Consider the following 21,533-nt stretch of genomic DNA (forward strand, 5'->3'; position numbering starts at 1 on the left):
CACCATCCATAGCAGTGAACAGTGAGGTTGATGTACTTTTTGATTAGTGATCTTCTCTATATTACTTACCAAAAAAAGGAGAGATCAGCTCTACTTGAGCTTGTTCATTTGGGGTAACTTTCATATCTGCTCTATTGTTTGTTTGGGATAACTTTTTCATAAATGACCAGCTGTATAGGGCCCGGCCCTTCTAGGACTGTTGGACTCTTCGCTCAATCCATGGCTTCTTTAATGCGCTTGTGCACGCAAGCAAGCCACAGTCACATGCAACGTGAAGTTTAGACCTTATAAAATTATTATTGACGCTAGAAGGTGCAGCGTTGAAATAGTTCGATTTTCAAAATACAGTCATGTGGTACAGCAATTTTGTGATCATGGAGAACTTTAATTTCATATCTTGCCAAAACCCATTTGGGTGGCTAGGGAGAGCTTTCTATCCATTCACATGGCGAAGCATCCAAGGTGGCATGAGTGTAGGCCGAGTCTGAACTCCAACATCTTCATCTGCTGCTCTTTCCTGGAAAGCCCCTCTGCATGATTTATTTTGAAGATAAAAAAAAAAAAACTATATTAGCTCAGGTGTTCTTGAACAATCAGGGAGAGCCACTACGATGGGACTTCGATGTACTCTTTTTTCTTAGCAGTTTTCATGCATAATCAGAGATTAGACCCATTAAAACTGATGCTAGAGATCTGGCTATATATGCTACTGCTAATTTTCAACCCAAAACTATAAATCTAATGTCATTAAGATCACCACTAGTGTCATCAATACCTTGTCAATAGTGTAAGAGGTCGTTGGTTTATGTTAATCAGATGGTAGTATTTCCAGGCATATTTGCCTACACTGTTTCATGTCTAAAGGAGATTGTGAACACTGACCAAGAAACCATCGTCCTGGAGGTCAAGGCTACTTTTCTCATTAATTGTATTTTCAATGCAGTCTATTAAAACTTGCATATGTCATTCAATTTAACACACATGTTCCTTCTTCCCAACCATGTACCTTTAAGAGAGAGAGAGTGAGAGAGAGAGAGAGAGAGGGTGTATACCCGATAGTTAGAGAAGGAAGTGGTAGCGTTGATGGCATTGGCTGCTGCGGTAGGGATAGCAGGCCTAAGCTTGGTTGCTCTTGGTGTGCTTGCTCAGGCATGTTCTTCTCATTTTCTTTGAGCTATTTGTCATAGAAATTGTTTGTAAACATCAGATAATTTTTGTAATGGCCTAATGGAAAATGGAAGTGACTTACAAGTCCCTACTATGGAATACCATTCTTTGGCCAATAAGGAGTAGCTTTTACCTTTTTCGCTAGCAAATTGTTTTGCTCCTGCAAGGATTTTTCCTGTCACAAGCCACAATGTTAGTTTACATCTTGAACCGTCACAAGTATATGGTTTTTCAGTATATAGTTTACATCTAGTACAGTCTGAAGCATATGGTTGCTCTTTATATTAGAACTCATTGCCCAAATTTTATTTAGGATGTTAACTAAACATGCAATCCCTCACATGGTAACCTAGTCTCTAAACCTGTTGGGTGCATCCTTGGGGGCTTAAGAGGGTGCAGTAAAGGTTACCATTTGATGATTAGACAGGCAAATTCTTGCCATATTTTACTATCTGGACTTTCAAAAGTGCCACTTTCTGGTTTTTCCCAGTATGGAGGTAAAATACTAGTCTTCTTTAATTATCATTTGCTGTCCATGTCTTTTAGAAGTTATTAAGCTGAATAACCTTAGATAAAATTTCACTCTGAAAACAGGTCAGATATGCATAACCATCTTTACCTTCTTTTGCAGCTCCATAACAGATTCATGCATGAGTTGATTCTGCACACGTCAAAGTGATTCATACATTAATTTGGATTCATATGATAGTAGAAAGTGAAATTCAAATATGTTTGCTCATGTGCATGTGTGTCTTGAAAAAAATGGCATGAAAACTTAATTAGGAAGCACCAAGTTAATTACCTTTCTTGTTCGTATGCGCTTCAGACCTGCATCAATCTGTTGTTCCAAATTTTGAAGCTCTCTGAAACTCAAGGGATCGAGATCTTCTCCCATGAAGTTCCTACATTAATCAGTGTAAAATATATCTGAGTCTTATCATCATCCTGCTGAAAGTTGGCCAATAATGCCTTCATCCAATCAAGAAGCATGTAGTTACATTAATTTAGCAATGTTTTGTGCCAGGCACTTAATTGTATTTTCAGGATTCAAGCCCAATATCCAATATAAAGGGTATATGTAACCGCCCTCTCACATAGGGGTGAGACTAAGTTCCATTCTTGTGTGAAAAAATGGTTGACAAATACCCGATACACAATATAATTTTTTTTCTTCAACTTTTGGTGAACCCTACTTAACAGATCAGCCGTGTGAAAGTCTTGAAAGCAGTTCTCCTTGAACAAAATCTATTGGACAAGATATCATCACTTTTCTGCCTTTTTTTCCCTGTACATTCTAATTCTTTAAATTCCCATACAAAGGCATTATCGTTCAAAATGACATGAAAACTCAAGTCACATTACCTGATGTTCCTTTGTAAGACTTCCACTCTAGCGGTAAGCTTAGGAAATTCCATACACCAGCCTCCCTAGACAGCATTTATAAAAAGGTTAAGATTTAACAGTATTCTTTTACATCAAATGCTTTTAATAAGCTTTATACGAATTGATCATTTTCATTTGGAGGATCACGGAGCCAGCCCACAGGATTCAAAGTGCTTGAGTGCATTTCAGAACCAATACAGAGTGATCCTAGATTTAATTCAATACGCAGAAAATTACTCACTAAAAAAAAAAAAAAAAAAAGAAGAAGAAAAAGACCATGCGAAGCTAACACATAATATTTCCATGATTTCATCATGATGATGGATCAAGGAGTTGAGCATTCCTGATACATCAAAGAATAGAATTGAAACCTTATAAATAGGTATTGTTGTAAAGATTTTGGTGGCTTTGGCCTAAAGGGCCTTCCATATGGGGAGAGGAGAAGACTGTTAGAAGATCATAAATTAGGTCTTTTTAAGAGTAGTTTGAGTGTTTTTCTATTTTTTTGTGTGATAGTTATTGGGTATTGGGGTTATAAAATTGTGAGTTTGTGTGTGTGAAGTTTGAGTTAATTTGTGTTAGAGATATTGTTTATGTTTGTGTGAGTATGTGAGTTTGGTTTGTAAGGTTTGGTTGAGAATGCTTGTACTACATATCATTAATAATGGATTTCGGTTGGTGTTGCCCGTGGATGTAAACTTAGAGTTGGCTGGACCACATTAACTATTGTTGTCTTATGTGGATGTTTTATTTTTTTATTCATGTGAATGTGCTCCTATTAGTCTCAAATTGCAACTAAAGGAGAAAGAAGGAAGCAAAAACAATAAATCAATGTCCTGCTACAGGAAAATGAAATTAAGTTAGAAAAGAATCTAACCTAAGATGATGCACCTTGTCTGTAGTGACTCCCATAGGATTCAAATTGGCTACAAGCACTGTGAGTATGATTGTTGTGTCTATCTTATAGCTCTTGCAGATGGTTCTCATATTTTTCTATTCTTTATGTGGATGATATACTGATTGTTGTAAAGAGCATGTGTGAGGTTGACGAACTTAAATCTTTGTTATGCAAGGATTTTGATATGAAAGATTTGGATGCTACTAGGAAGATTATGGGTATGCAGATTCATAGGGATAAGGATGTCAAAAATTATGGGTGATAGGTTCTTTTGAATATACACTACTGTAATTAAGTTTTTTTAAGATCTCCTCATTTCTCTGTATGTGCGTTAAAAATATTTAATATTCTCAAAAAAAAAAAAAAAAAATTTATGGGTGTCTAAAAAAATCAATGTCAAGAAGGTGTTAGAAAAGTTTGGTATGGAGAATGCCAAACCGATAAGTATACCATTGGTGACGAATTTCAGGTTATTGGTTAGTCAATACCCAAAATTAGAAGAAGAAATTGAAGATATGTAACAGGTTCCATATGCTAGTATAGTAGGATTTTGGGGCAGCAATGGTTTGTACCATGCTTGATTTGGCTCACATAGTCAGCATGGTTAGCAAGTACAAGACAAACCCAAGAAGAGGGAGCTGGAAAGTAGTCATGTGGATTTTCAGGTACTTAAGCGAACAACAAATTATGAAATTTTGCTTGCAAGGTAACAAGATTGTGCATCAGTTGTGGGATTTGTAGATTCAGAATATGAAGGTGATTTGGATGATAGAAGGTCCATTACAGCGATGTTTTCTCACTAGCAAGTGCACCTATTTGTTGGATATCCATGTTACAACCCTTGATAGCAATGTTTACTACAAAATTTGAATACATTGTATATGGTTGAAGATACTAAACAAGTAATGTGGTTGAAGAGGCTAAGTCAGTTTAAAATAGAGCAAGGTAGAGTTTAGATGTATGGTGACAGTTAGAATGCAATTTAGTTGGCAAAGCACCATGCCAGAGTATAGCATATTGGTTTGAGGTTTCACAAGAAAAATCAATTGATTGTAATAGAGCTAGGTGAAGTGGCATGGTGCTTGGGAAAAAAAATTCACGCTTTTGAGAAGGCAACTAATATGTTGTCAAAGTCTGTTCCCATAACCAAGTTCAAGCATTTCTTGGACTTGGTTAGTGCTTCTTTATATCAAAAGGAGAAACTTCCCCACCTATTGGTTCAAAGGTGGAGACATAAGAATTTGATAGTTCCTAAATGACTGAATATTTGTCTTAGGTGGAGAGCATTAGAGATGGTGACTTATATTCTAAATGAGAAAGTAACGTATTGATGTGTCAAGGGTCTTGTAGTTGAATTGACACCTTTCCATGTATAAAGTGCTTAGAGGTTTAAGGGAGGAAATAATTCGAGCTGTGAAATTAGCAGTATATTGTAATTATTTCTCCAAAAAGAAAAGAAATAAAAGAAAGTAACATTGATCTTGTATACTATGCCTTTATGGGAGGAGTGTAAGCCAATGTAGTGGCGCAGAGCGAGCTCTTGAGGCCCACTACAACTTAATAAGTATGTTATGCTTGGGACCAATAATAGGTTAGGGTTTGGGGAGCAAGGTTCTAGGCAATTCAATGAGGATATCTTGGAAATTTTAATAATTCAAATTAGAGTTTTAACTGGGGCAGTATATATACGTTATAAATCTTATTCTTTTTAAAATATTGAAACATTATCGACCCAAGTAAATTCTGTGTGTTGTTTTCTCTCCCTTTTACTTGCATATAGTAGCAATCCTTGATGGGTAGAGACAAAATGATTTAGGCAGTAGGGTGTATCTTTGTTAATATCCATAGAGAGGATGCATGGAACACAAGATAGGTCATGTTTAGGTGACATTTAGCATAATCAGTTGATACCTGTGTTTCAGAATCAGTGGCGACAAGCTGTCGTTCTGCAAATGAATATCTTTCATATCGTTCAAGAATAGTCTCCATGCTGTCACAAAAGGATATGTCTAAGTTTAAACATCATGAAGCCTTTAAGCATGTAGAGTCTGTTATGCATAAGACTAAATTTAAATAAAGATAAGTAAATTTAATAAAACTGCCACAAGTAGAAAGGTTGAGAAAAGAGTTCTCATAAAAGCATACTAACTCCCCACACCTCTACGTACCTCCACAACAAAGGAAAAAAGGTCTTAAGAAAAATAATCCTTAGGAAAGATTGTAACATGAGAAGGAAGCTAAGTTGCATAGAGAAAGATCTAACGTGGACTAACTGACATTTGCTTGTTGAAAGTAGGTATAAATGCTCGAATGGAGTTGTGTTGAGCTAGGATCTGACTCATTTCAATAACAAGAAAGCAGGCATAGTTTGTTTCACCGAACTAGAAGTAGCCTTTATAGCTCAAATAGTATTGATATTGGTGGAGGCCTGAATAAAAGGACTATAAGACCATCAAATAGAAAGCTAGCCAGGTTAGAATAGCCAACCTAATTGAAAGATAATGTTTATTGGTTGCTAGGATTTGCTATTCTATGAATTTGGTTTTGTTTTTGGTTTATTCGGGCAGGATTCATGTATATAATTAGTTGAGTTTCTTGTTGACAACTAAGACAAGGATTGAGATCAGAATAATAAAAGCATGAGGCTAAGAAAATAACTTATTATAATTTAATAATAACTTAAGATGAAATATATAGAGTTGCTTCATTATTATTATTATTATTATTATATTCTCTTCTTCTTGACCGCATGACTCGACAACTCGTAGATTAGTTGAGCCTTATTGTTCTTGTTTATCTTATTCTCTTCTAACACATCCTTCCTTTTGAGGCATGTTTTTAGTAGTTTTTTGTTACTTTACTGAGATTGCATTTGGATGATTCCAAAATGGATGTTTTGAAGTTTTAAGTAAATATATATGTATTAATTTAATTTTTGTCATGAGCTTTATAATTCAATTGGTGCATTCTGATATTTCTAATTGAGGTATCCAAGGTTAATGGCCTGTTTGGAAGTTTAGAGAGGGAGGAGAGTAGAGGGGAGTAGAGGGAAGAAGAGTAGTGGGGAGGAGAATAAAGGGGTATGATTTCCCATCACTTTGTTTGAATGTTTTTAAAATTAGCAAGGGGGAAGAGAGTAATTAATCATTCCCCTTGTTTGGATGTTTTAAAAATTAGGATGGAGATGAGAGGAAATGATTAAAATAGATAAATTTACCCCTATTTGAAAATGGACTTGCAACATTGGTCTATTATTAATTTAGAAAGGGTAAATTAGGAAATTTATCTAGTCAATAATTTATCTACTCTACTCTCCCTCCAAATCTCTCCAATTTGGGGAAGTTAAAAATGAGGGGTTAGAAGTGGTTGAAACCCCTCCAAACTCTTCCCCCTCATTCCTTAAAAAACTTCCAAACAAGGTAATTGAATTACTCTTCCTCCCTCTACTCTACTCCCCCTCCTTTTTTAAACTTCCAAACAAGCCATAAAATCTTCTCTCCCTTTTATAACCATGGAATTATCAAAGAAAAAAAAAGGTTTTCATACCATGTAACATTAGGCATTAAAATTTGGTATATTGTTTTGAGTTTGAATTTTGAAGGTACGGTTGCCCTACACTTTCTTCCTGATTTCTTGTTTGTAACACAGTATTTGCTTATTTTGGAGCCTAAAGAGCAGGCTTTTTTCACCCCCTTCAACTTGACTAAACCTAAGTGAAGACAAGAAGCCAGCTACTGCAGGACAACAAAGAACACGTAGAACACAAGGAGAGCCAATATAACCAAGATGCAAGTATCAAAAGAAAAAAATGATGGAAAGTCCAAACGAGGGCAATTCAAGTAGTGAGGAGCGAAGAGAAAAGATAAAAAAAAAGAAACAAAGTGTGAATCACATGGAATTTGTGTACTAAAGTTCGAATCCAATAATGTTATTAGGGAACCTAAACATGGTTCAAATGCAATGTTCTTGAATAGATGAACATGTTCACTGGTTTTTTCAATTTCTTGATTGATTTGTAATTTTGTATGATGCATCAATGCATCATGCATGTCTATAGTTTATGCTAGTTAACAATTCACTGCCTACTTGTCTGTTTATCTTTTAAGGTTCCTCTTCTCCCATGGTACCTTGAAACAAAATCCTAAATTCCAAAAGCCCTAAGATCCTTAATATTTTTGTTACTCTAGATTAAGATGGACATCATAATCTAATAAAAAATTGAACTTCTTGAGGATTGAGTAGGATTACCGATTACACACCTTGTTGATCCACAAGTCCTAATTGCCAAAACTCAAATGAAATCATTTATATGCTTGCTGAAAATAGAGATTCACATCATGGTCTATTAATTACTTTTGCATATTTAAAGCCCTACTAACTGAAGAGTAGTTTGTAGTCATTCAACTAGAATATGTTAGTCGATAATTTGTGCAATATATGGGAAAGTTTAAGATTTTTATTTTTAAGAAAAGAAAGTTAAACATAATGGTATAATTTTTCTCTCTTTTATCTTTTATTTATATATGAATTTTGATAATTATAGTAGAGTTTTTAATAGGTTTTCATATTGATTATGATTTTATTTACCATCATATATTCGAGCATTAAATATTTATTATGATTGTGTTTATGCTTATATATGAAATAATATATTCTACTATTTAATGAATAGTTTAAATCTGGAATAAAGTTTAAAATTTATTATATATATATATATTTATATTATAGATTTGTAAAAATAGAAAGAAAAAAGCTAAATGGATTACATACAAACTAAGATAAATGAAAAAAACACCTTTTAACCTGTAGCTAAGGAAAAAACCCTAACAGTAAGACAGGAGACAGAATTTACCAGATTACAGCACTAGTAAAAACATTAATTAGAAAGTGGGGGTGGGGGAGCGTTTGTAAAGATTTAATTCTAAAAAAATCTAAAGCCTATGGAGCCATAGTTATTATTATTATTATTTTCCTGAGAATTTATTATCTTTTATTCAGAATGGTGAGATATATACATTTAGATTTGTCAAAATAATCTTCAAAATAATATCCATATCTTTTCTTTTGTCCTTATGACAAGTGGGAAAGTAGAGACTTAAACTTAGGTTCTCTCAATGTGAGACTAGACAATTATATATATATATATATATATATATTTATTTATCTCAAATAGATTTTTACGCTAACATAATCTAAGTGTATATATATATATGTAAAACTTCCATCTGAAAACTTGAACCCCGACTCTTATCTCCAACACTCTACAAGAATTTATAATTGTGGATTGACCACTACACCAAGAGTATGCGGAGGTGAGACTAAACAATATTATTGAGCTATACTTGCAACTCTTGGCAAAATCATATCCTAACTTTTGCCATAAACTGGCATATATTCATGTTAAAGTAAATGTAAAATATCCTGATATGATGCTTAGACATAGTACTTATTATGTGAGAGAACCTAAGACCCTAATCTCAAGCATTTTAATTAGTTGAATAAAGAAAAGAATTAACAGACTCGTTCATTTTTATTCATTACATTCAATTAATAATTTTTGTAGTATTCAACAATGCCAATCAAATCGGTACTATAATGTTTTACCACATTCCTTTCCTTTGGTGGTAAGAGCATTTGCAGCAGTGTAGCTATATTGCTAAATTTTAGCTCATCAAACACTAAAATAATGCTCCAACAATGAAGCTAAATTTATTTTTTTTTAGCTCCATTGTTCACGAGAGCTAAAAAAAATATTATTTTATTTGGCCGGTGATTAAAATAATAAAAATGTTTCTCTCTCTCAGTCACTCTCGCCTCTCTCTCTCTCAGTCTCTTCGTGCTCTCCGACCACGCCTCCGCTAGCCTCAACGTCATTGGCCTAAGCCGACCCAAGCCCCAAGCCGCCGATCCACGTCTCCAACCCACGCCAACACTGTCCTCCTCAAGTTGCAAGCCACCGTTGCCACCCATCTCTCTATTCTCTTTGCTATTTTTTTTTTTTTTTTTTTTTTTTTTTTTTTTTTTTTTTAATGTTTTTTCATATGGGTTTGGTGGCTGTGGTGGTGGTGGTTGATTTTGGCTATGGTAGTGGTGGATGATTTTGACAGTGGGTTTGTGGATTTTGGTTATAGTGGTGGTGGATAATTTTGGCTTTGGCAGTGAGTTTTGTGGTTTATGGTTGTGGTTGTGGTTGTCATGGCTGGTGGTTTGTGGTGACTGGTGGTGATGGGGTTGTGATTGTGGTTGTGGTTTTGTTTTTGTTTGTTTTTTTTTTTTTTCTATGTTGTGTTGTGGTTGCCAAAGTAGAGTGGTGGTTGTGGCCGGTGGTGGTGGTGGTTGTGGGTGTGGGTGTGGGTGTGGGTGTGGTTGTGGCTGTGGCTGATGGTAGAGGTGGTTGTGGTTGGTATTGTGGATGTTTTTTGAGTAGTGGGATATATTATTTTATTATAGAGGATATATTATTTTATTGTGATACTTATATTATTTTATTGTGTTGAAAGCTAAAATAGATTCACTGCTGCAGTATATGTATAAGTAAAATAGATAAAGTAACTTTTGGTGGAGCTAAAAAACTAAATTTTTAACTCCACTACTGTGGATGCTCTAAGGGCCAAGAGCTAGCCAATCAAACTATACTTTAACACACACAAAAATTGCAACGTAGTTCTCTCCAAAAGTATTTATTTCATTATTTAAATAGTTTCAAAGATATTGTATCAATAAGGAGTAGTAGCAGAAGGATCAATCATATATTGCCTGACAAGCATAATGAACTTTTTTGGTTGAAGGCTCATACAAGCAATCATCACAAAGTAAAATTTGTGGTCTTACAGCCCCCCGACTATGTGGTGATTGTTGGGCCTAGACCTCCAAGTAATTTGTGTGATACTTTAGGTATAGCTTACAATGGAAGGTTCCAAGAAGAGTTGGGCTGATATTTGGTAATTGGAGGTGGCTGTAAGGTGGTTATATGTTGTAATCCTAGCTGTTCAAGGAGGTTTTTAGGTGGCCGAGGTGCCCTTAAAGTATCTTGAGCTGGACTATTTCTTCCCAAATATCATGTGGCTTTCTCTTGTTCGCTCGTGTTTCTCTCTCCAAGAAAAATGTTCCAAACCTTTCTCCTACAAGCTTCTCCCCTTATATACTCTTTTGTTAATGTATTGGTAGTGATGAGAATATTCCACCTATGTGTGGGCCCTGTCATTTGCAGGATCTGGGTGGCCCTTTGAGTCTGGCTTATTATTCTAGCATGTCTAATCTCACATCAAGTGGGTGGGTCACCTTAACTCCATCATTGTAATGATTTCCTAGTAATTTGAACCTAGCATTGAGGCCTGTGCTCGGATGGCGAACTCCCCCAAGACACTATTTCTCATCAGTGTTATTTCCACTCCTCGGGAAGTAGGTGGGGTCTGTTCGGATCCTATTTTTGTAACTTGGTCACTCATGTGATGGCCTAGTTCGGACTTTGTACATGTGGATTGGGCTAAAGGTTAGTGGGCCTTAGCCCGAGTTTGGTTTGAGCCGAACTTTGTCCACCCACAAAATTATACATTTATTTTGATTATTTTCCTTAACTTCTTTTATAAATGGTTAGATTCTAAATATTTAGTCATTAATATTTAGGTTCTAAATATGTTGAATGTTGGCAAATCAAGAACAAAAACTTGTCTAAGATTAGATCTTAGGGTCTTTTAAGTGTTTTAGACATTGTTCAAATTGATACAAGTTAAGAATGTACAAGTTGCAGAAAGAAGAATTTAAAATTTGTCAAGCTCGATCAATTGAATTGCGAATTTTAAATAAAGCCCAACAGCCCGCAAAATGATTAGGTTTGAGTCCAACACTGCTAAATATAAAAGGAAAACCCAAATATAGGTTTTCAAAGTCTTGAGAGTTACACTTGTGAGATTTTGTACCTTCTAACTCTATCAAGCACCTACCGGAGATCAAATTCATGTTGCTAGTATCAATGGAGTAAAGTTGTAGCCAAGCCTTCAGCTATCAAGTGTATTGAAGATCAAGACATGAACTGAAGGTTCATGTGAAAGTAGATCCAAATTAAAGAAGTCTGAGGAGTTCAGAGCCTAGTTTAGTAATTGTGTTAGAGTTACTACGAATTGGTATTCTTGACTGTAAATCTCAATTTGATATAGTGGATTGTTCGCTTGGGATAGTTCCTACTAGTTTTTTTTTTTTTTTTACCTTGACTCTAGTTTGTTTCATTGATTATTTTTTAACCTAAGACTTGTATAATTAACCTAAGTAATTACTTGGCTAATCAATTAGGTTAAGCATATTGTGTTTTCCAAGGGTTGAAATTCTTACATAAACTATCAAACAACCACAATCTCTCTCTCTCTCTCTCTCCCCCCCCCTCAACACCAATATATATATATATATATATATATATTATACGTGTACCATGGTTAGGATTGGAAACTCTACCAATAGTAGCTCGGCATCGTGAATCCATATATTCTTTTCAATTCCATTCCATTCTTATATATTTTCAAACTCTTAGACATAAAGAGAGAGCATTTCTTATAGGTGTGTGTATATATATATATATATTAATTATACGTGCACCATGGTTAGGATTGGAAACTCTACCAATAGTAGCTTGGCATTGGGAATCCATATATTCTTTTCATTTCCATTCCGTTCTTATATATTTTCGAACTCTTAGACATAAAGAGAGAGCATTTCTTATAGGGACAAAGAAGGTAGGCTATTTTTCAGTTTTTATATGGACAATGTTTTTTTGGGTGGGGGTAAGCAGGTAGGGGGCTGGTTAGGACATAGCCTTGATACCATATTAGAATTCATATTAGGATTGTGAGAGTGAGAAAAGAAACAGAAGAGAGAGCAAAAGAAAAGGAAAGCAAATAGAAATTAGTATGGTTCGGCTTGATGGCTACGTGTCTTGATCAGTGGTTACACAATCTTGAATTGTGTGTTTCAATGAACCCATTGAATGGTATGCATAGTAGAATAACTCTAAAATAATCTTAAGATTATTTTACTTGCACTACAAATAGGATTAGAATTACTTCACTCATACTATAAGTAGGTTCTAATACATTGAATATGAACTAGTTACAATGGGCTTGAACCTTAATATCTCTAACATCACCCCTCAAATTCAAGCTGGAAGCTTGAAGACATTGAGTTTGAATGTGAAATTGTGAAAGAAAGTATGATGACGGAGGATTAGATCGAATACATATAAAATGGACTGCTTATAATGTAGAGTGGAACACATGACACAACCGTTGCAGTTGCAAACGCCAATGATCAGTGATATATGGAAGCCAAAAGATGATTAGTTCAGCCAAAAGGATAGCTGCATCTAGATCAAATAAGGTTTAATATGCCCTGTGCAAGATAAACATTGGTGATGGTGGTTGTAAGCATTGAATGATGGTCAGAGGACAAAGACACCAAAGACTGGTGGAGAGTGGCATTGTTTGTGGAAAGATATCGATTGAGGATACCATCGTGGGAAACTAAATATATTAGCTGAAGACAAATTCATGGTGGCACATGTTAGACTTAGTTACCTTTGAAGAACCTGAAAAGGAGGCTGGCTCTGGTATCGTGTTAAAATTGTTGACATACCTCTAATACAATGTTAGAATTTATATTGGATTGTGAGTGAGAGTGATTAACACATTGGTAAGAAATAATAATTTTACTAAGTCAAGGAAATCGAAAAAGATTGAAAAGACCAAAAATAACATTGTTAGGTTCTAAAGATTTAGGTGTAAATGTTTAAAATCATATTTTTATTGTGTTGGCAAACTAAGAACAAAGCATGTCTAGTCTAGGTGTTAGGAAATACTTAAAAGTATTTGTTTCAAGGTTCAAGTCCAGCTGACTGTGGAAAAAAGAAGTGTGGTTTTGCCTTGCTCAATCGATCGAGAATTAAATTCGATCGATCGAAAATCACAGGAACAGAATTCTGCAGAATTTTTAAAACAGGCCTAAGCCCGCGAAAATGTTTAGGGTTTCATTCTAACTTCTCCATATATAAAAGGGAAACCCTAACTAAGTTTTGAAGACTTTTGGAAAACTTGTGTGTTACTCTTTGTGAGATCTAAGAGGTTTTGTACCTTCTAACTACACAAGAATCTACCGGAACTAGAACTACAATCAAGCGTTGATAGAACATAGTTGCTGCATCAAGATCATTATTGAAGGTGTTCTGAAACCTTTGAGTGGGATCTCAAAGTCATAAGCAAGGCTGCTTGTGTTGGTGTAAATCCAAGAAGAGAGAGAATTCATGGATTCGGGCTTGCACGTGGTCGTGTCAGTAAGTTACTACATGAGGTCATCATATCGTGGTGTTATTTACTTTTCCGCTTTTATGCATGATATGATATATGCTTGTTCAACCTAGATTTGAATAATAAACCTAATAATCAACTTAGTTAACTAATTAGGTTAAACAATTTGGTTTAAGGGGTCTAAACGAACAAACAAACATTATTAGAAGTAATTTAAAAGGACATGGCAATTAAAAAAGTAACATAGAATCTGACTTTAGATAAAATAGAATGGATGAAAAGAATATGTGGCTGACCTTAATTAATCTACTGAGCATTCCTAGCCAACCCCAAATTTTGGGACTAAGGTGTTGTTGTTGTTAGCGAGAGTGAGAAGAGAAAGAGAGAGAAAGAAAGGCATATAGAAATGAACGTGGTTCAGGTTGAAAACCTAATTCCACATGAAAAGCAATTGAGTAGCACCATCTTTATTGTCTTGAATTGTGTTACAATGAGCCTAATGAAGGGTATATATAGTAAACTAAACTCTAGATTAACCCTAAGGTTGTTTACTTGCACTACAAGTAAAGTTACTAAAAGTAGGCTATAGTTATTTTAGTTGTTCTATAAAGATATCATCGTACAATGAATCTCTTAGGCCTAACTTAGCTTTGTCTATGTGTGGTCAAGGCTCTTAGAGTAATTAACTATTACTTAGGTATGTGTATTCTTCTTATTCCCAAGGTATGGGATATTTATTAAAATAAATGGAGAAGAATGTCAACCATGGGTTAGCCATGGCTTCTTATGTCACCTTAAAACCGATTGATGGCAATAATTAACTCCCTGTGGATTTACACTATACTTCTTTTATAAAATACTAAACATAGTAACCAAAAAAAAAAAAAAAAAAAATTCATTAATTAATTTTTATTCCATTATCTTTAGGTCTATATGTTTTAGTGTTGACAAACTATGTCAAATTATGTTTCAAGTTGTGATATTTGCTATGTCTTAGTGTGGTAATTAAAAATCAAGTCGAAGAAATATAAGTTTTTGTGACCTTGAATCCAACTGGGATACCAAGCTCAATTCCATTTGATAGCAATTTTGGGGTTTTAGATTGACTTCAGTTAATTAATCCAATTACCCAAATTGATTAGTTAGTCAAATTACATGCAAATCAGATTAAGGCACAACCAAATCACCAAACTAAATTATGTGTAGCGGAAAATAAGTTTGACACGGTGATTTGATCATAATGGAGAAAACCCTCGGAGGCAAAACTCCATTGGGTGAATTTCAGGTCACCACTCCTGAAGAATCCACTAACAAAAAAAGCATTTACGAACACAAGGAATCTTACCCTATAGGTTTATCCCCAAGTACCTACCTACAGTATAACCTACTAAGCTATACCAATCTTAGCTACATTCCCCAATTGGACATGATCTTGCAAAAGAATTTTCCTTTGCATGAATCTCCCTATCCGTGACGAACTCCATAACAACCTTTTTTTTATTGTTGTAGCTTTGTAGGGTTCTTCAATTCACGCTTGGATGAACCAAAAGTAGCTTGGCACAAAACCCTAGGTGTACAATCATCTCAGCAACTTCTGATATATGTGTCTCTCTGTTATTATGATGACAACTGTAAAATATGTTTTTTATATGCTCTGGAACCCTATTGCACAAATTTCTAGAAATTTAAGTCATCGTAGGCCGAAAATAGAACTTATTATTCATTTTTCCTGAAGATCGATTGTTTGAGAGGTGTCGAGCTTAGTATTGAGATTCATTAATTCTCGATAGATTGATAGGTATCAAGACCTACTGATGCAGCTTTTCTTGAGTAGTTTCTTGAGCAGTCTTGTATCTTAAATAATATCAATTGTGTGCCACTTGTTGTACTTCTTGAAACACTGGAAACTAAGACTCAATTACATATAGAGTGCGTTTTGATCTTAGATATGTCAATACATAAAGATATGAGCCTTACAGCAAGCTAAACTCCAACCTCAATAACATCTTGATTGATTGAGCCTTGAACAACAAACTTTTTGTATTCTTGACTCTAAGCACGATAGCAACCTCTATTGATTGAGCTACCTCGAATTTACCTCAATAGGTCAAGATTATGCAAATTAACAAAAATCAATAACACGAAAAAGCCAAACAACTTGTCGATTTCAAGCCTAATTTGATCCCTACTTGTTGAGATATAAAAGAGACATTATAAGTCATCCCTAAGGAGGTTTTTTTAGAGAAGAGAACTCTATGTTTGTGTGGCTAGGATTTTGTAACCTAGTTTCTCTCAAATTTTACCTTATTCAAGTAGATTTGCAGATTAGTTGAAGAAGCTAAAGCCACAATGCCTACCACAAACTTGTTGCTGTGAAGAAATTTTTTGAGAAGTCCTTGAAGTCGATTGGAGGTTTTGGTCATGATCACGGGTGCATCATCTGTGGTGGCAATCCATATGATTGAAGAATCTAGACGTTTTGGTGCAATGAAATGTTTTCTCTATAAGTTTTTTATAAGCCATAGAGTCTAGGGAAAAAAAATCCTAAGATGGTAAAATTTATCTTACTGTAGTGGATTTGCTTCATTGGGGAAGGTTTCCCTCGTAGTGGTTTTCCCCTTAAATGGTTTTCCTTGGGTTTTCTACTTCATCACCATATTGCCATCTCCATTTGAATGGACACGTTACTTCACATTCCACATACGCTTTTAATTGTTTGTGTTTGTGAATTACCAATTGGCATAATTGGACTAATTGAACAACCTGGTTAATCCATATAAAGATTAACTAGGGTCTAAAACCCTAACACATTCTTTTATTGTATATTCATTCCCTCATTTTCTGAAATCTTAAAGATAATAAAAGAGAGATCATTTCTTATATAAAGGGAGGGAGGGAGAAAATAGGCAAATTTTCAGTTTTTATATGAGCAAGGCTATTTTTGGGTGGGATGAGTAGGTAAAAGGGGAGGGACAATCCCTTCATTAAAATTGGTAAGTAGCTTTGATACCATATTAAAATATATATTAGGGGAGAGAGAGAGAGAGAGAGAGGAGGGAGAAAATAGGCAAATTTTCAGTTTTTATATGAGCAAGGCTATTTTTGGGTGGGATGAGTAGGTAAAAGGGGAGGGACAATCCCTTCATTAAAATTGGTAAGTAGCTTTGATACCATATTAAAATATATATTAGGGGAGAGAGAGAGAGAGAGAGAGAGAGAGAGAGAGAGAGGGAAGCATATAGAAGTTAACATGGTTTGGCTTGATAGCTTACGTCAACAATTTAAAGCCCTTGAGTGGTTACATTATATTAAATTGCGTTTTACTATGAGTCTATTGAATGATATATAATAGACTAAATTCTAAAGTAACCCTAAGATTATTTTACTTGCACTACAAGTAATGGTACTTCAAGTAGGATTAGAATTACTTTACTTACACTACAAGTTACAACGGGCTCGGGCCTTAATATCTCTAACACCCTCCTCAAATTCAAGCTAGAAGCTTGAAGATGCATTAAGTTTGAATGTGAAGTTGTGAAGGAAGTAATGACCATGAAGGATCGGATTGAATATAAAATGGATTGGATATAATGTAGAGTGGAATGAGTGAGACAATTAGTGCTGTAGTATACAACAACGGTTAGTGATGGATGGAGGCCAAAAGACACTTACTTTGGGCAAACGATGGTTGCACCTAGATCAAATGATGACTAATATGGCTGAAGGATGGCTTCCATAGTTGGAGTATACAGGTGGCCTGGGGGACATTGGCAGAGGAATAATGGCTTAAAGATGGCATATGCAAGATAAACATCAGTGGTTAGCAACAAATGATGGTTTGAGGACAACAACAACAACAAAGACCAATGGAGAGCGACACTATTTGTTGGAAGACATTGTTTGAGGATATCATTGTGGGATATTGAAGACATTAGCTAAATATATTTTTATGGTGATGCGCATAATAGAGTTAGTTACCTTTGGGGAGCCAAACGTGGAGGCTAGCTCTAATTCCATGTTAAAATTATTGAGGCATAGCTTTGATATTATGTTAGAATTTATATTGGGACTGAGAGTGAGAGTGAGAAAAGAGATACAAAAATTGAAAATACATAAAAATTAACGTGGTTTAGCTTGATAACCTACTTCCACAGCGAAATGCCATTAAGTGACATTATTTTTATTGTCTTTAAGTATGTGTTACAATGAGCTTTTTAAAGGATATATATAATATACTAAACTCTAGATTAACCATAAGGTTGCGTTACTTACACTACAAATAACGTCACTACAGGTAGGATTATATTTACCTTACCTGTACTATAGGTAGGTCATTGTACATTGAGTCTAGACTGGTTATAACAGGTTTGGGCCTTGATATCTCTGTTACTTTCGTCTAAATATATTCAAGGTTATTGGAGTAATTAACTAATCCTTAGGTATGTGCAGTCTTCTTATTCCCAATATAGGTGTGTGCAGTTAGCAACCAAGGGGTTAGCTATGGCTTCCAAAGTCACCTTGAACCCAGTTGATGGAAATAACTAATCCCTTGTGGAATTCATACTATAATTACCTAGGTAGCTTCTTTTCCTTCTGTCCATGTACTCTTTGGTTCAACTTCTTTTGAAGGCAAGTATTGTTATTGCATAATTTTGTTAGTGATTAGTGAAAACGCCCACACTCATCCATTTGGGACTTATTTTAAAAGAGTAGAATGAATTCTTTGCCATTACTTTTAAGAATGCAATATATAGAAACAAATTAATTTTCACAAAAAGTTTATACAAACTCAAGCAGCATAAATTAGTCATACATTTCAAATCTAACCGTGGCTCTTGTTTATTAGGGAAAAACACACAAACCTCCTTGGTGATCTCTCCTAAAAATATAGAACATTCTTTGAGGTTTAAACCATTAACACTTAATACTCATGTTGTATTTTATCCCTAAACTGTTAATTAGGTATATACTTTAATTCCTTGAGATTTTTAAGTGTAGCACAAAACCTCTATTGTTTTACATAAAACTGTTGCTTTAAATATGAACATATGTCATCATAAAGCAACTTACCATTTATTTTCAGATCTTTAACCGTTTACACGTAAAACAATATCACAAGAAAATTAATGTTACATTCAAAACTCGAGGGGTTTTATGTTTTATGGAAAATCACATGGTTTTGTTGCTTGTTCCTATTCATTAAGTGCCCTTGTCCTATTTATTTTGAAGAACCTTTTTGAATGTTTGAAAAAGAGCCTTTGCTATTATTCTATTTACTTTCCGTACTTTTTTTTTTTTGTAATAATTCGATAGTTATAATGCGTTGAGCCACCTATGTTTTTTCAGTCTTCAATTATATGATCAGTTGGCTTTCTCTCTGACGTGCTGAAACTCTATAGATCCATTACATTATGATCTAATAAAACAGTGCTAATAGCCCCTCATTCATTACTGTTGATAGAGTACAGCAGCAATAAATGAGACCAATTTTGGCATTATAGATAGCTGAATTGTCTAATCATTGTCTAATCCTGTGCCATCATTAATCTAACTGAAGACATCTACAGTTAAGAACCCTTTATGAGAGCAAATATACCCACTGCAAACTATGCTGCTATGCATCAGCAATTCACCATATATAATCAAGATGAGAAAAAAAATCGAAAAATAGCCTAAAAAAGTTTTTATAAGTAACACGAAACCTATACCTAGCTTTCATGGTTTGGTTAAAAAATGGTTGTGGGTGGAAGATCTTCGTGGAGATCTTAAATAACGAACTTTTCATTTTCAACCCTTTCCATCATTGAGGAGGCCTCCTAGCTCCTTGGTGCACCACCAGCATTGGATATGGCAAATACTAGGTTACAAAATCGAGTAAAAATAACACCACGCCCCATTGACACGTAGCTCAAGGACTCTTGGTGTCTGTATTATATTTATAATTTCTTCCCTGTACTGCATTATTATTAGTATTAAAGATGTCCACTATATCTCTAACCCAATAGATGCAATGTAGTGTCTTAGAGACTGTGACAGTATCTGTACGAAAAGAAAAAGGAAATTTACTAAAAACTTTCTTTGTACTCAACCAACACAATGTGTCAATGTCCCACTTTCAAAAATAGAAACCAAAATCAGTAGAACTCTAGAGTTTTGTTTGTTTCAGGTAGCTGCTAGAAGAAATATAGGAAAAAATAATTATACTGCTCACTAAGAAAGATCAAACTTCTGTTTAGCATAGCACAAGGGATAGCACAATGGTTATCAAAACAAAACAAAACAAAAGGATAGCACAATGGTTATCAAAAAAGAAAAAGAAAAAAAGGATAGCACAACGGTTAGAAACCACTTTCCCTTCTTCCTTCCCCTCGAGACTAAACTCATTCTTTTTTTTTTTTTTTTTTTTTTTTTTATAAAGAAAAACCTTCTATTTCGTATAGTCTTATTCAGCAGCCTTACTTGTACTTGAGAAACAAGAGGAAAAAGATACCTTGTGTATGATCTAAGAAAACTTAACAATTGTCCTAAACAACAGTGTAAGATACACTAAATATATTGGTGTAATATGAAGGCCGGCCATGATTTACAGACACATAAGTGGAGAATTAACTAGCTTCGATTATTTCAGGTATATTATTTGCAAAGCTATCAGTAACAGGGAATAAGGACAACGAAAATAGTGAATACCCAGTTGACCAAATAGATTGAAAAAAATAAAAGAAAATTCATTTTTCTGAAAAGAACCCAGACTAATAAAATGCTTCATGACAAACATAATATATATTAAAAAAAAAGCAGCAACAACAAAAGAAAAATGAAAGATTAAACATAGAATAGAAGTAAGAACCTGGAATCGCTGGAGTACTCAAACAGCTTCCCTTTGGTTGAGAAGACAATCAAAGCAACCTCGGCGTCGCAAAGCACCGAGATCTCATGAGCTTTCTTCAGCAACCCACTCCGGCGCTTCGAAAATGTCACTTGCCGGCTGATTTTGTTCTCGATTCGCTTCAGCTGAACTCTACCTCTCCCCATTTCAATTTGTGTACACTTTTTCTTTTTCCCAACCCCAAAAAAAAAAAAAAATTTCCAACCAATGGAAAAAAGAAAGAAATCAAAAGCAGAAGAATTTTTTACAAGAAACCCTAAAGAGAGTTCATTTTATAAACAAAAAGGCTTAACGAAGAAGGGAACTGGGTGCGTATTTAGTGTTTTTAGTGCAATATTTGCAACTTTCTATTTTTGTGTTTGTGGAAGGAATTTTAGTTATATATATTATGAAGCAAAAGGCTTTCTATGTATATATGGGCAAGAAAAGAAAGAATGAGAACAAAGTCTCACACACAAACACAGAGAGAGAAAGAGAGAGAAATAATAAACAAGTAGTGAGAGTGAGTGGGAATGGTATTGTGGAAAACAGGGTGGTGGTAAGGAAACCAGGATAGTATAACCCATTGTGTTGTCGAGCTCCCATTGGTGGAGAGTGGGACATAGTCGTTACTGTCTCAATTTGAGCCACAGGTTTGAACAGAAGTCCGTACAGAGATCTTGTCAGCTGAGTTTTGCGGGACCAGAAGGGGGCATTCTGTCTTTTGCAATTTTGAGTCTCTCTTTCTCTCTCTCTCTCTCTCTCTCCTCCCCCCCCCCACTAGGCTGACGGCGCTTCTATCTTCTTCTCTTTCACTTTCACTTTCACTGTTATAGCAACTACTCAACTAAGCATTCATTGTGCCACTGTTACACATGCGTGTCCATTCTCAGTGATCTAACTTTACTGTTGACAGATATCAATTCAGACA

The 21,533-nt window shown here is 34.9% G+C and overlaps 1 protein-coding gene across 1 annotated transcript; it reads right to left on the reverse strand.

The window, feature by feature from the left end:
- Positions 1 to 272: 272 nt before the first annotated feature.
- LOC126714381 (agamous-like MADS-box protein FUL-L) lies at positions 273 to 21,095 on the reverse strand. Its single transcript, XM_050414514.1, has 8 exons — positions 20,585 to 21,095; positions 5,360 to 5,438; positions 2,530 to 2,594; positions 1,970 to 2,069; positions 1,787 to 1,828; positions 1,301 to 1,342; positions 1,053 to 1,174; positions 273 to 530 (listed from the first exon to the last, which is right to left on the reverse strand). The coding sequence occupies exons 1-8, from the start codon at positions 20,767 to 20,769 to the stop codon at positions 434 to 436; spliced, it is 732 nt and encodes a 243-aa protein (XP_050270471.1). The 5' UTR covers positions 20,770 to 21,095; the 3' UTR covers positions 273 to 433.
- Between the last annotated feature and the right edge of the window lie 438 nt (positions 21,096 to 21,533).

The sequence above is a fragment of the Quercus robur genome, chromosome 2 (assembly GCF_932294415.1).
Source record: "Quercus robur chromosome 2, dhQueRobu3.1, whole genome shotgun sequence".
Lineage (NCBI taxonomy): Eukaryota > Viridiplantae > Streptophyta > Magnoliopsida > Fagales > Fagaceae > Quercus > Quercus robur.